We start from the raw sequence: 12,655 nt of genomic DNA on the forward strand, positions 1-12,655 counted from the left end.
ACAAATAATTTTTTTCTAGGTTTTCAAATATGGGGAATTCGATGGTAGCAATAAAAAATTGAAATTCCAAAAAAAAAGTTTTTTTCAAATTTGGATTTTTACTGTCCAATGCCCACGTGACCACTTTTCTTTTCAAAAATGAAAAGGAAAAAAAAACCGTCAAGACGGCAGCCTAGGTCAATAAAATTCTTCCCACCGCGCCGCCTACAGATTTTGTCCTTTTCCAGATTTTCAAAAGATAAACAGCTCGTCATTGGCAAAAATTATGCAAAATGACGAAAAAGAGAATAAAGAAGAAAATCAACTCGAAGTCATCAACGAAAAATGGAAGAGAAAACTGAAAAATGTCGAGAGAATTCACGCAAAAGTAACTTTTCGAAAAAAATTTTTTTTCAAGAAAATATTTTAAGGCTCTTCAAAATTCAGTTAAAGTTAATGAAGAAAAATCAAAACAGATTCAAGTAAGTTAATTATTCATATATAATAAACGATTAAAATGAACCTTGGAAAAAAAATAGAAATTGGCAGAAGAGCGAACAAAGTCGCTTCAGTCTAAGAAAGGAAGGCGAACAAGGGGACATTATTCAGAATTGGGGATGGCCCCTTGTTCGCGTTCTTTTTTAGTCTGAAGCGACTTTGTTAGCTTTGCTCTGAATTCATAAATTTTCAATTATTTTGCTCATTTATTTCATCTTTTTCGAAAATAATTATTCAAAAATCAAATATTGAAAATGACGTTCACCTCAATGAGTGGTCACGGGTGAACTGACTGTCAGAGTCGATCGCCTCAGAGTCAATGGCCGACGTGACCCGCGGCCGAAGCAGGTGCCGCAGCTCCCTTGCCGGTTATTTTTGCTTTTTCCTTTACTGTCTGCTTTAGGCCCTTGAGAGACAACTGGCCGAGTGGGAAGAAAAATCGGCCGACAGTTTAGTTTCAAACTGGAAGAACAAAGTTGCCGAACTCGAGAAACGGGTCGAAGAAGAGCGGAAATACGCGCATGAAGCGGAAGATTTACTGACAGAGGCGCTGCAATCTAAGGAAAGGGGTATAAAGATGTTATTTTGCCGGCAGATATGGGACGATTTTTGATTGATAAGCTGATCAGCAATTCAAAAATTCAAGTAGAAAATTGGGTCGTCAATCAAACCGGTTTGTTGAAATGAGTATCTGAATAAGAATGTAAGTTATTTGTTTATATCGTAAAGTTGACGAGTATTTAATACATTATCTCGTTTATTGCAGAAGCTTTTCGCCTTTCGGCATCATCAGTGCTACAGGAAGTTAGAAACATACAGAAAACAAAAAAGCAGTTACAATGGTTGATCCTCGATTGGGAAGCGCGCGCCGAGTCCTCGATTGGGAAGCGGCAGCGCATATAGCGAGCCGATCTCTAGAGAAGTGTGGTGCGGACCGAGTCCTCGATTGGGAAGCGACGTGATAAAGTGCCCTTCCCAATCGAGGATCAACCATTGTACCTTTAGAGATGCAAAGTTGTATCTGACAAAACCACGAAAACAAACACCGAAATCCCTTCTATTCTAGAGAATTTTTTCCTTTAAAAACAAAAACAAGCGCAAAGATGTTGACAATTATTTGTTTATTCGCAACCGTTAATCTTTCAATTAGAAAGATGTTTGAATAAACCGGCTCTGATGGGTATTTTGACAGATGGTTTTACAGATATTTATTGCAACAGAACAGTATGATTGAGGATTCAATTATCTCCTTATTCCTCTGAAAACCTTGTCAATCAAGAATATCCCGCACTAGGAATAAAGTAAGTTAATACTGTAATAACTTACTGTTTTAAATACCCCTCAAAGCAAAACGAAAAGCGTTTTTTCGCGGAAGAACTCGAAGCAAAAAACTCACAAATCGCCGAATACTCAAAAATTCTCTCGGAAATGTCGGATCTTGAAACGATGAAGGCAGAGCTTGACACGGCCCGGAGCGAGTTCGCCGAGCGAGAAGCGAATTTCAACCGACAGAAGGAAAAGGCGAAACAGATTATGAAGGCGCAGCAGGTCAAAGTTAAGCAACTACAGTCGGAATTGGAGAAACTGCAGGCAGAATCTAAGGGGAAGAAAGAAGAGTCAGAAGAAGTAGGAAAATTGAAGGAGGAGAAGGAACAGCTGGTGAAGACGCTAGAAGCAAGAGAAGGGCAATTGGAGGCTCTTCAGGGAAGATTGTCGGAAATCGAACAAGGTTTAAACTTCTTGAATAGCTTTGAAAATATTTTTGATAATTTTAGCTAGCATGAATTTCGGTAAGAAACCACTCATCTCGAAGTCACTATCAACCGCATGATATTTCTAGCATTTTTACACAACGAATCATCTAGTCTAGCGAAAGAGCCCTTGTTCTTCTTCATTGTTTGTTCATAAATGACCTTGTTCGTTGCAAAGGCTGAACAAGTGTTTTTTTTACCATATCTCTTATAGTTTTAGTTTGAAAGTTTAGTATAGTTGTCAAATTTTCCTGCTTCTTTCAAAATGAAACCCTAACTCTTCTTTCAAGAAAATGAAATCATGGGCGACCGCGACGACAAAATCCTCCAGCTCCGCGACGAACTAGCTGCCCGAGAAGACCAACTCTTAGCGCTCAAAACACACATGACCGAAGTCCAAAGTAACTCTTCTTCTCTTTCCGAAGAACTGGATCAGCTAAAACTCACCTGCTCAGAATTGGAGAAGAAAGTCACAGAAAGAACTGAAGAAAATGAAAATCTAATGCGAACCGTTGAAGAGCTCAAAAACATGCTAAGAGAGGAAGAATCGACAGCCCGAGAGGTTTTGGCGGAAAAAGGCGAAATCATGATCGCGTTGGCTGAAAAAGACGACGCTCTTTCCGCAGCGGAAACTCAACTCTCAACGCTCAAAGAAACGATGGTTTTGTTCGACAAGATCAAGCTGGAAAACGCCGAAATGACCGAGACGCTTCGAATTGCAAATGAAGCGAAGGAATCGACAGAATCAAAGCTCTCTTCTTATGTTGAAAAAATCGAGGGATTGGAAACAGAAAACGCTGAAATCCCCGAACTCAAAAGATTGATTTCTCAACTACAGTCGAATCTCGCAGAGAAAGAAAACGCAGAAGAAAGCGGAAACGCGAGTAATGAAATGATTTCACAGCTTCAAAATGAAATTCGATCGATTGAAAAGAGTAGAAATGCGCTAAAGGAAGAAATCGCTGCTGCGGATTCTGAAATTTCTGATCTGAGAAACCAACTAAAAACCGCTCAAACTGTGCCAAAACAAAAAGGAAAGAACAAAAACGAAGAAAATCTTAAGAAAAAACTCGACCAGTCGAAGAAACTCATCGAAAAACTCCGTGCCGAGCTGAAATCAAACACTGAAAACGTCGACCGACTCAATTCTGAGCTAAGAGAACAGTCTGAAATCGCCCAAGAAGCTATTCTAGTCAAGGAGAAGCTCGAAGCAACTGAAGAAGAGATCAAATCACTCGTTGCAGCTTTCGATCAAGAAAAAGAAATCCTCAGAGAAGAGCTTCTTGGAACTCAGGAAGAATCTGCTTCGAGACTCGCTGAAATCGGAAAATTGAAAGATCGTCTTTCCGCCAACGAATCGGACGTTGGGCAAGCTCATAAATCGCTGGAAAAAGAACTCAACGAGGCGAAAAAGAAGCTGAAGAATCAGGAAAAGCGGGCGAGCTCGCTTGCTGCGGAGTTAAATACGACTGCAGCGCAACTTGAAAAGACGGAAAAGTCGACAAAGACGGCGAAGGAAAATCTCAAATCTTCAGCAAAAGATCTCCAGTCAACCAAAGAAAGTCTCAAGCAAAAATATGAGGAATCAGAACAGCTGGAGAAAGAGTTGAGCGAAGCTAGGGGTCAGCTTGAAGCGCTTGAGATCCAGAACAAATTGTCGCTAGACTCGTTACAGAAAGAAATTAGCGAAGAAAGAAGGCTTTTCAGTCAAGAAAAAGAGGAACTCTTAACTTCTTTATCATCTGCTCAAGCTGAAATCGACGCGCTCAACTCCCAGAACAACGAATCTTCAAACTCACTTTCCGAAGAACTTCTCGCTGCTCAAAATCAACTAACCTCACTCACATCCCTTCGAGAAGCCGATCAAGACCGAATTCAAGCGTTAGAACAAAGCTTAAACGATGCCCAAGAAGCCCAAGTCGCCGCGTCTCAAGATTCAAGCGCTTTGCATGAGCAATTGAAAGATGCTCTGGAGCGATTCGAAGCGGAGAAATCAAAGTTCAATTCGGCTTCTGGCGAAAATACTCAGCTCAAGTTGGAATTGAGCGAAACATCAGCTCAACTTCAGGCTTCACTGGACGAAAAAACAAGCATTTACAGTCAGCTACAGGAGACACAAAGCATTCTGGAGAAGTCGCAAGAAGAATTGAACGTCCTGGAGACGGAAAAGATCAATTTCTTGGAAGAAATCAATCATTTGCGCGAGCAAAACGAGGAATTGACAGTTTCGTCAAAAGAATCAGGATCCAAAAAGACTGAAGAAATCGACTCGCTCACCAAAAAGCTCGAAAACATGAAGCTCAAGGGCAAGAAACTTTTCGCCGAAAAGAAGATCCTCGACGAAAACCTCAAAAAAGCCGAAGCAAAGCTCAGTGAATCCGAATCTGCTGCTCAAGCCGCCCATGAATTGATAGATCAGCTGAAAGAATCGAGCTCGGCGCTTATGGGCGAGAAGGAATTGCTGAGCGCGGAGAATGAACAACTCAAGTGCGAGATCCAAGCGCAGAGCGGAAAATTGAGCGAAATGGCCGAACTAGAAGGGAAACTCCAGCTCTCATCAAGCGAATGTTCTTCTCTTACCGAGCAACTTTCCTTGACAGCGGAGAAACTGACTGTCGCGCAAGATCTTGTCAAATCTTCTGAAACCGAGATCATCGAACTCAATCTAAAATGCAAGGATTTGGAAAACATCACGATTCCTCTTCGAGAAGCGCTTGAATCGACTGAAAAGAAAAACGAGTCGCTAGAAGAAAAACTGATCAATCTCGAGTCCAGTTCGAAGAACATCGTGGAAGAGCGAGATCAGCTTACGGAGCGATCAGCGGCGCTCGAATGCTCGCTTCAGAAAATGCAATCGGCTGTCTTGGCGGATAAACAGAAGCTGGCGAAGCTTCAGAAAAAGTTGAAATCTCTAGAATCATCAGGAAAGAGGGTTGAGCTTTGTAATTGTTTCTCAAATGATGAACCTAGGCTTGGACGTATTTTTAGCAAGAAAAATTCATACTTTCAAAAATTCGAACCCCGAAAAAGGCGAAAACGGATCGCAGGAAGTCAAGAAACTCGCCGAGGCAAATGAAGAACTGAAATCGAAGCTAGATGCACTAGAAAATGTCGAAAAAGAGTACGAAAACCAGGCTCACAAGGCAAAAGAACTCGCGGATAAACTGAGCGAGGCGGAAAAGCAGGGATCTGAAGCGCAAGCGAAGATTCAAGCGCTTGAAAATGACCTAAGGTTAGTCTTTTTCTGAGTAAGGCAGCTTTTAACCGTCTTTTATTTTCAGCCTTATGAACGAAGCAGTCTCCCTCCAACGCGACGAAATCCGCCGCAACTCCGTTGTCACCGAAGAGCAACTGGCCCAACTCAAGCTGGTCGGAAAAAGCAAAGAGCTTGAGAACGAGGTCGTAACCCTCACCGAAGCCAATAAAAAGCTTCAAGAACAAATCGCCCTTCTTGAGAGCCAGAAAGACAACCGCACAGAAACGCAGTCCATAGCGAGCATGTCGATCGCGTCAGAAAAATCGAACCTGGCGGATCTTGAAAATGACGAATTGAAAGCAAAATTGACGAAAATGCAGAGCGACAAGGAAACTTACACGAGAAAATTGAAAGCCGCCCTCTTGAGCCGCAAAGAACTGATTGCTTCCGAAAAGATTCTCAAAGCTCAAAACGAAGATTTGAGAAAAGATCTTGATGAAAAACGCGAAATCCTCGGTCAGAAAGAAAAGATCGAACAAGAACATCTGGACAAGATCGAAATTCTCAACAAAAACATCGAAAATTTGACAAAAGCGAACGCCGATTCTAGCGCAAATGCTTCAAGATCAAATGACAGCTTGCTGGATCAACTGAAAGCGATGAAACAACAACTGACAGAAAGAGAAATTGATGTTCAAACCATCCAAAGAGCACTGGAGCAACAAGAAGCTGATAATGTAAGGATTCAAGGGGAAGTTAACGGCTTACAGTCGGAGAACGATACGCTAGGAATGAGTCAAAATGTGTTATTTTTTGATATGAACCCTCTGGTCTCTGAAACATGTGTAGAATCTGAGTCCTGCTCCTCAAAGAAACCTGGCTCAAGCCAGTATTGGAGTTCAATACAGGTATAAATTATACCGTATAATTGATGATATATTTTTGACTTATGAAAAGACACTTGCCAAAAAGACCTGACAGAGATGGTTAAAAAGCTGGAAGACCAAAAAATGTCCTTGGAAACAGCACTCGCTGAAAAATCCGAGCTTCTTTCAAATCTTGAAAATCGAGCAGACACTGGCACGGAACAGCTGCTAGCGATTCAGGAAGAAGCTGATGAATTAAGAACCAAGGCGAATATGACGGAGGAATTGCAGGCTTTGAATTACGATCTGAAGAAAGCTGCCGAAAAAGCTGAAGCCGAGCTTTTAGGTAACTAAAACTAACTAACATTTTCCAACCGATTTAAAGTCGCGAATGCGGAATTAAAAGAAGCTCAAAACGCCAAGAATCTCTTCGAAGAAGAGCTCAAACATGCTACAGATCTATCCTCATCCCTTGGCCAAGAAAAACAATCCCTACAAGAAGAAGTTGCCGTCCTTCATGCCCGAACAAAGGAGCTTCAAGAAAGCTTGATCAATGCAGGAAAAGCGCTTGACGATTCGATCCAAGAAAAAGACGAGCTTGAGCGCAACTTTCACGCTCAACTTCGGGAAGGCGAAATGAAGCTGGAGAAGGAGCGACAGCAGTTCGAAAATGAAATGTCGAACACGAGGCAACAGACAGAATTGCTTCAGCAAAGCTCTGAAGCTGCTCTTTTTAAGGTACATTTGATGCTCTTTTTAATTTTTTTATCTTTTTTTTCTAGCTTCAAGGAGAGAGACAACAAATCAGTTCCGTCCGTGATCAACTTGTTGAGCAAAAAGGACTGGTAGAAAAATACAAGAATGAAATTCAAAGCTGGAAGACGAAGTTTGAAGATCAATTTGGCGACAAAACTAGTTTGGAGAAGAAAATCGTAGAGTTGAATCAGAAGATTCAGACTTTGGAAGAAGATATCGACCAGATTGGAATTGACCGGGATATGTGGAAGAATAAGAGCAAGGAGTTGAATCAAGTTCATGCTGATAAGGTGCGAAAGACAATTGATAATGGATTCATTGACTCCTTATTTTAGCTCGCGCTCCAACAAGAGCTCTCCGGAATGATGAACCGTCTGCGCGACGCATCCGGCCTAGCCGAGCAAAAAGAATCCGAAGTCGAAAAGCTGAAACGTGAGAAAAGACATCTTATTTGGACAGTGATCTATCTCCGGTCATTTTTAGTTAAATACGGTGAGTTGCGCCAGGCACTCGATATGGCCGAGAAGGAGCGCCAGTTCGATCTCAAAGAACGGGAAGCGCTGGTTTATAGGGCGGAAGCTCTCCAGCGCGAATTTGATCATACGAATAAGTTGCTGCAGGTAAGAAGCGGTGATCATTGGTGAGTTCTTTCATGTTATACAATCAATTATAACAATGAGAATCGGATCAGAAGCCCTTCTCTTTTATAATCCTTAATTCCGGTGATTCATAAATTTCCATTTTCTCCCATTCAAAAAAGGACGGGGCTCGCTACCCCCGCCCAAAGAATCTAACTCATGAAATGACTAGAACGAAAAGTCGAGCAAAGTAAGCGTCGAGGACGAGCTCGCCAGGCTCCGAAAATCGGCGCAGACCGACTTGGACAAGGCTCAAGAGACCAACGCTCTGAAAGTCAAAGAACTACAGTTAGAAATCGAAAATCTGCAGCAACTGAAACCTGAACAGCTCAAGGCATCGCTCGAAAGAGCGGAGCGGGAATTGGAATCAACCAGAACTTCTTCTGAGGTAACTTTCCAATACTTATTCTCCAAAGCTTAAAATTTCTTTCAGGAAATTGTCGAAAAACTCCGCTCAGAAATCGCCTCTTACAAATCATCAAACTCCACTCAAATCGAGTCCCTCACCTCCCAACTTGAAGAAGTCTCCACTCAACTCTCTGCCTCCGCCGCTCAAAAATCCGTGCTCGAATCCGAGCTTGCCGAAAAAAGTGCCGAGTTCCGCTCAAAACTCGAGCGATATCAAGAAGCAATGGTTGAGCTCGAGCGATCCCTCCGCGAGCGAGAAGCTTCAAACAGCTCAAACTCGGCCGAATTGAGCGAAACAAAGACGAAACTCGAGCGCAGCGAAAGAGAACTTTCCGAAGCTCGTTCTCAACTCGACGAACTTCGCAGCTCAATTCTCGAATCTCGCCGCGCTTCCGCTTCTGAACTCGACAAAATCCAGACCGAACTTGTGAATGAAAACAAAAACTATAGAGCTCAACTTTCAGCAGCTCAATCTGAGCTTTCATCCGCTCAGAGTGAGATTGAGCGATTGAATGCTAATCTATCACGAGTTCGAGAACAACTTGATCGTCAAAGCACTGAATCTGCTAGCAGAGAGGATGCGCAAATGGCATCGAGCTCACAATTGAAGGATCAGATGACAAAGATGCAGGTAAGAAAGAAAACTCAAGAATTCTGATCCCAATTCAACTATTTTCTAGGAACGATTGAACATGGTCGAACTCGAGAAAAACTCAGCTGCTTCGGAACTCACTTCCATTCGCTCAAACCACGACGAGCTTGAACGAGAGCTAAACAAGCTCAATTCTAGCAATCGAACTCTCACTCTCGAGCGAGAACAACTCTCAAGCGAATTGGCAGAAAGCAAGCGAGAGCGGGAAAAGCTCGAGGAAAAGTACAACGAGCTCATGATCAAAAAAGAAGAACCAGAAGTTGATACGTCGAAAATTGTCGACGAAGATGGTGATCCAGCGATGGTGAAGGCGATGAAGAATGAATTGGCGGTGCTCAGGGAGAAGAACAGGATTTTGGAGCAGAAATATAAACTCAACAGGAGAATTTCTCCAAGAGTTCAAATCAAGGTAAGCCATAACTTAAAAGATTCCATTAGATAACAAATCAAGGCTGGCAAAACGATCGAGCCCCCAGAAATGGCGCCAGAATCTACCTACACTTCCAGCTTCGTCCAAGATTCCGAAACGAACCAACCAAGCTCTAGCGCTCAGCTAAGCGTTCTTCGCCACGAGCTGCGCCAGCGAGAAGAGCTCATTTCCCGCCTTGTAGACGACATCAGCAATATGAAGTCGACGCTGAAAAACAAAGACGACGAAATGTCGACAAAATTTAAGAAGTTCGCTGAGCGCGCGGAAGAGTATTCGGCGAATTTGGTGATGGTGGCGCAGCTTCAAAAGTCGGAAAGGAAGTTGAAGAAAGATCTGAAGAAGGCGGAGAAGAGGGCGCTGGGAACATATGACGGCGATGATGAATTGAAGGTGATTTTCTTTATCAATTTACTTTCAGAATAAGCGCAAGTTTGTAACTTGAGTATAATCTCTATATTCAGGAAATGCTGAAGCAAAAAATCGACGAAATCAGCGCCCTGAAGTCTTCTCATCAAGAAGAGATCAAAAAGCTTAAATATCGCCGGAAATCCCGCCGTTCTCGTCGCTCTAAAGAACCTTCTGAACACCCAAACTCCACGCTTTCTTCTGAAATCAACGAAAATGCCAATCTTCTCCCTTCGCCAAAAATCGATGCTAAAGAAACAGCGGCGGAGGAAAATCCAGACGATTATGTGACTTGTTCAATGATGTAAAAAATAGCTAAAAAATGAATGTTTTCTGTATAAACCCCTTTTCTGTATCATTCTTCAAAGATTTACCTATCGACCATTGTGGTAGTAGTGCAATAAAGTTCAAAAATATCATCATAAAAAAGAAATGCGAATTAATTTATCAAAAGTATTCCGCATCAGGCAAAATTTGTGAGCAGGTGATCAAATTAATGTAAAATTGGCAGTTTTTTGAGTCCTGTATTGCTTCTATAGCTCTTAAAATTCCAAGAAGCACTTTCTTTAGACGATTGTTAAGAAGATTATGACGACTTTTAATTACACTTCATTTTTTCGTACTTTTAGTATGTGTTTTTATGATCAGCTCAGAGTAGCCAAATTTACGAAATCTCAGATGAGAGAAACCAAGAGATGACTCAACTCGTTAATTTATTTATTTCTTCTCTTTTTTATGCAGTTTCTGCTCAAGAAGGCTCCGGAGAAGTAGTTGAATGCGGGGGGACAGTTACGACTGCTGGGATTTTGACCTCTCCCGAGTGGCCGAATTATGCTCCTACTTCGACAAATTGCACTTGGGTATCAAAAATAATTCTCGATTAAAATTTTCAAAATTTGAAATGCAGGTCATCGCCATACCAAATGCAGAAGGATACACAATCGTCCCGAAAAATACAACAGTAAATAATGTCGCGCGATTTCGATTGAAAGATGACATCAACTATCATTTTATGATCGACCCCGGCCTCGTTGCTACTCCCAATCAATACAAGAAATTTGAATCAACCACGAGGTCTCAGATTCGTGCGTTTTCTTTTCCAATTTTTCTTCAGCTTTTGGGGGCCAGAATTGACGATTGAGTACTGGGTTCTTGATGAAAACTCGACTTCAAGATTTGAAATTGATATTTATCCGTTTGATTATTCAAATGTTCCGGAAAGGTTTTACCGAGAAAATTGTCAAAAATCATTAATAATTTTCAAGTCTTTGTGGCTATGAAATATCTTCCTCTGGTTCGATAATAACAACTGACAATTATCCTGGCTCTTATGATGAGTACGATGAGTGCAAATGGAAATTGAATGTCCCCGATGCGATTTCATATTCTCTCGAGAAAAACGAATTTAATGTTGAGACTGATTACGGAATGGATGAGTATATTCTTGTTTTAATAGCAATTCAAGACCTGACTTTGTTTTGTGAAAAATATAATGTTTTTAATATTCATTAAACATTTTATTCATCTTTTGAAAGACACTCTTAATATCATCATGGAAAATAAAACTTATCATTTCTTCGACTCCAATCTTGATGATGTTTCGAGCAACTTTTTTGACTTTTATGACTACACCAATTATAATGCACCAATCATTTGGTATTCAAACTATTATGGAAGCGGCGATCTCGAATTTGGAAATGGGGGTGGCTTATGGACAACGCGTTCTGATCTTGCGAATTTCACGTCTGTCTTTAATGGATCAACTGGTTACATTCGTTTCTCCGCGAATTTTTATGACACCGGCCATTCCGGTTTTAATATAACTATAAACGCGAATCTCCGTACAAAAAAGTACTGAAGAACTGTATAAATTTCATCAAAGCATTTTATATTTCAGCGATATCTTTTCACTGGACTGTTCCGGAATGAACTTCGCCCTAACGCTTCATCAAGAACATTTCGATTATTTCTTTGATCGAGTAGAATTTTCGAAGAAAATAATCTTCACAGGCATTTGCTCTCAAAGCGATTCGATTTCCTCAAAAACTGGTAAAAGAAGAAAAAAATCAAAATGAAATCGCCTCTTTTTTAGTTAATTTTGACGAGTGTGGAGTAACAAGCGCAACACCAAGTGATCAATCGAAAATTGACTTTACGCTGAAATTCAACGTCCAGGAATCCCTCAACGTAACCATATTTTTTTTCGATAAACTGTCTATTTTCTTTCAGGGAACAGATGTCAAGGATGACACGCCTTTCGAATTCACCTGCTCGATCGACTCTGGTTACTCCAGCGCACTTTCAATGGTTATCAAAATCTTTCATCATTTCGTCGATTCCATGAAAATTCTAGAGCATTGATGACATCAAACAAGTCAACTCAACATCCATCGTCGTTCCAACAAATCTCGGCTCCCCAAATTTCTGCGATTACACATCAACTCAGAGCTGTAGCACGAACACCCTTTCAAAAATTCAAGTTGGTAGCGAAATTGTCATTGATTTCAGCAAGCTTGAAAATGGATTTGGAATGAGGATCGATTCCATCAAAATCAAGGCGTCTGCAGATTCTTCTCATGAGATTTCTCTTGGTAAGCGTTCTTGTCTCCTCTTTATCTTATTGTTTTCTTTAGTTTCTGATGGTTGCGCTCAGTTCAGTACCGATTTGGTCTCAACGAATGCTCGGACTTTCAAATGGAAAGTTTTCAGATTCACAACTTCGCGAGAAATCCATTTCGAAGTAAGAAACATTTTTTATTTATCATTCCATTTTCAGTTCTCTCAACTCGTCTGCGATGTGTACGATAATACATTCTGCAACGGAATTTCGTCCTGTCCATCTGTTGGAAATGACTCATTGTTCGCAAGTTTGACAAGTGGTCGAAAAAGAAGAAGTATCGCAAAAGAAACAACAGTTATCAGGCCCGAGCGCTTAACTGATAGTTGTTTTGTTTCGATCATTTTTTGAAAGAAATAGTCTTCTGTGTAGCTCAAAGAAGACACAAAATAGTCGTCGCCGATTCTTCTGATCCAATGGCTCTTTCTACCATCGAGGGCATCTATATTATTCAACTTG

At 41.2% G+C, this 12,655-nt stretch overlaps 3 protein-coding genes across 3 annotated transcripts; all 3 read left to right on the forward strand.

Annotated features, from left to right (window-relative positions):
- The first annotated feature begins 235 nt into the window (after positions 1 to 235).
- On the forward strand, positions 236 to 1,140 carry LOC145711317 (uncharacterized). Its single transcript, XM_081789039.1, has 3 exons — positions 236 to 367; positions 411 to 461; positions 881 to 1,140. Exons 1-3 carry the CDS (start codon positions 266 to 268, stop codon positions 1,088 to 1,090), a joined length of 363 nt encoding a protein of 120 aa, XP_081645165.1. The 5' UTR covers positions 236 to 265; the 3' UTR covers positions 1,091 to 1,140.
- Positions 1,141 to 1,824: 684 nt separating this feature from the next.
- LOC145711608 (uncharacterized) lies at positions 1,825 to 9,987 on the forward strand. Its single transcript, XM_081789297.1, has 15 exons — positions 1,825 to 2,206; positions 2,253 to 2,267; positions 2,519 to 5,170; positions 5,259 to 5,460; positions 5,510 to 6,332; positions 6,378 to 6,636; positions 6,676 to 7,028; positions 7,073 to 7,336; positions 7,382 to 7,478; positions 7,530 to 7,666; positions 7,857 to 8,072; positions 8,118 to 8,723; positions 8,773 to 9,153; positions 9,196 to 9,564; positions 9,636 to 9,987. The coding sequence occupies exons 1-15, from the start codon at positions 1,906 to 1,908 to the stop codon at positions 9,885 to 9,887; spliced, it is 6,927 nt and encodes a 2,308-aa protein (XP_081645423.1). The 5' UTR covers positions 1,825 to 1,905; the 3' UTR covers positions 9,888 to 9,987.
- Positions 9,988 to 10,221: 234 nt separating this feature from the next.
- LOC145711609 (uncharacterized) lies at positions 10,222 to 12,589 on the forward strand. The gene is made up of 11 exons (XM_081789298.1): positions 10,222 to 10,439; positions 10,487 to 10,653; positions 10,694 to 10,801; positions 10,845 to 11,059; positions 11,115 to 11,430; positions 11,477 to 11,628; positions 11,672 to 11,766; positions 11,809 to 11,886; positions 11,933 to 12,170; positions 12,213 to 12,319; positions 12,356 to 12,589. The coding sequence occupies exons 1-11, from the start codon at positions 10,275 to 10,277 to the stop codon at positions 12,545 to 12,547; spliced, it is 1,833 nt and encodes a 610-aa protein (XP_081645424.1). The 5' UTR covers positions 10,222 to 10,274; the 3' UTR covers positions 12,548 to 12,589.
- Positions 12,590 to 12,655: the final 66 nt, after the last annotated feature.

Source organism: Oikopleura dioica, chromosome 1 (assembly GCF_907165135.1).
Source record: "Oikopleura dioica chromosome 1, OKI2018_I68_1.0, whole genome shotgun sequence".
NCBI classification, from domain to species: Eukaryota; Metazoa; Chordata; class Appendicularia; order Copelata; family Oikopleuridae; genus Oikopleura; species Oikopleura dioica.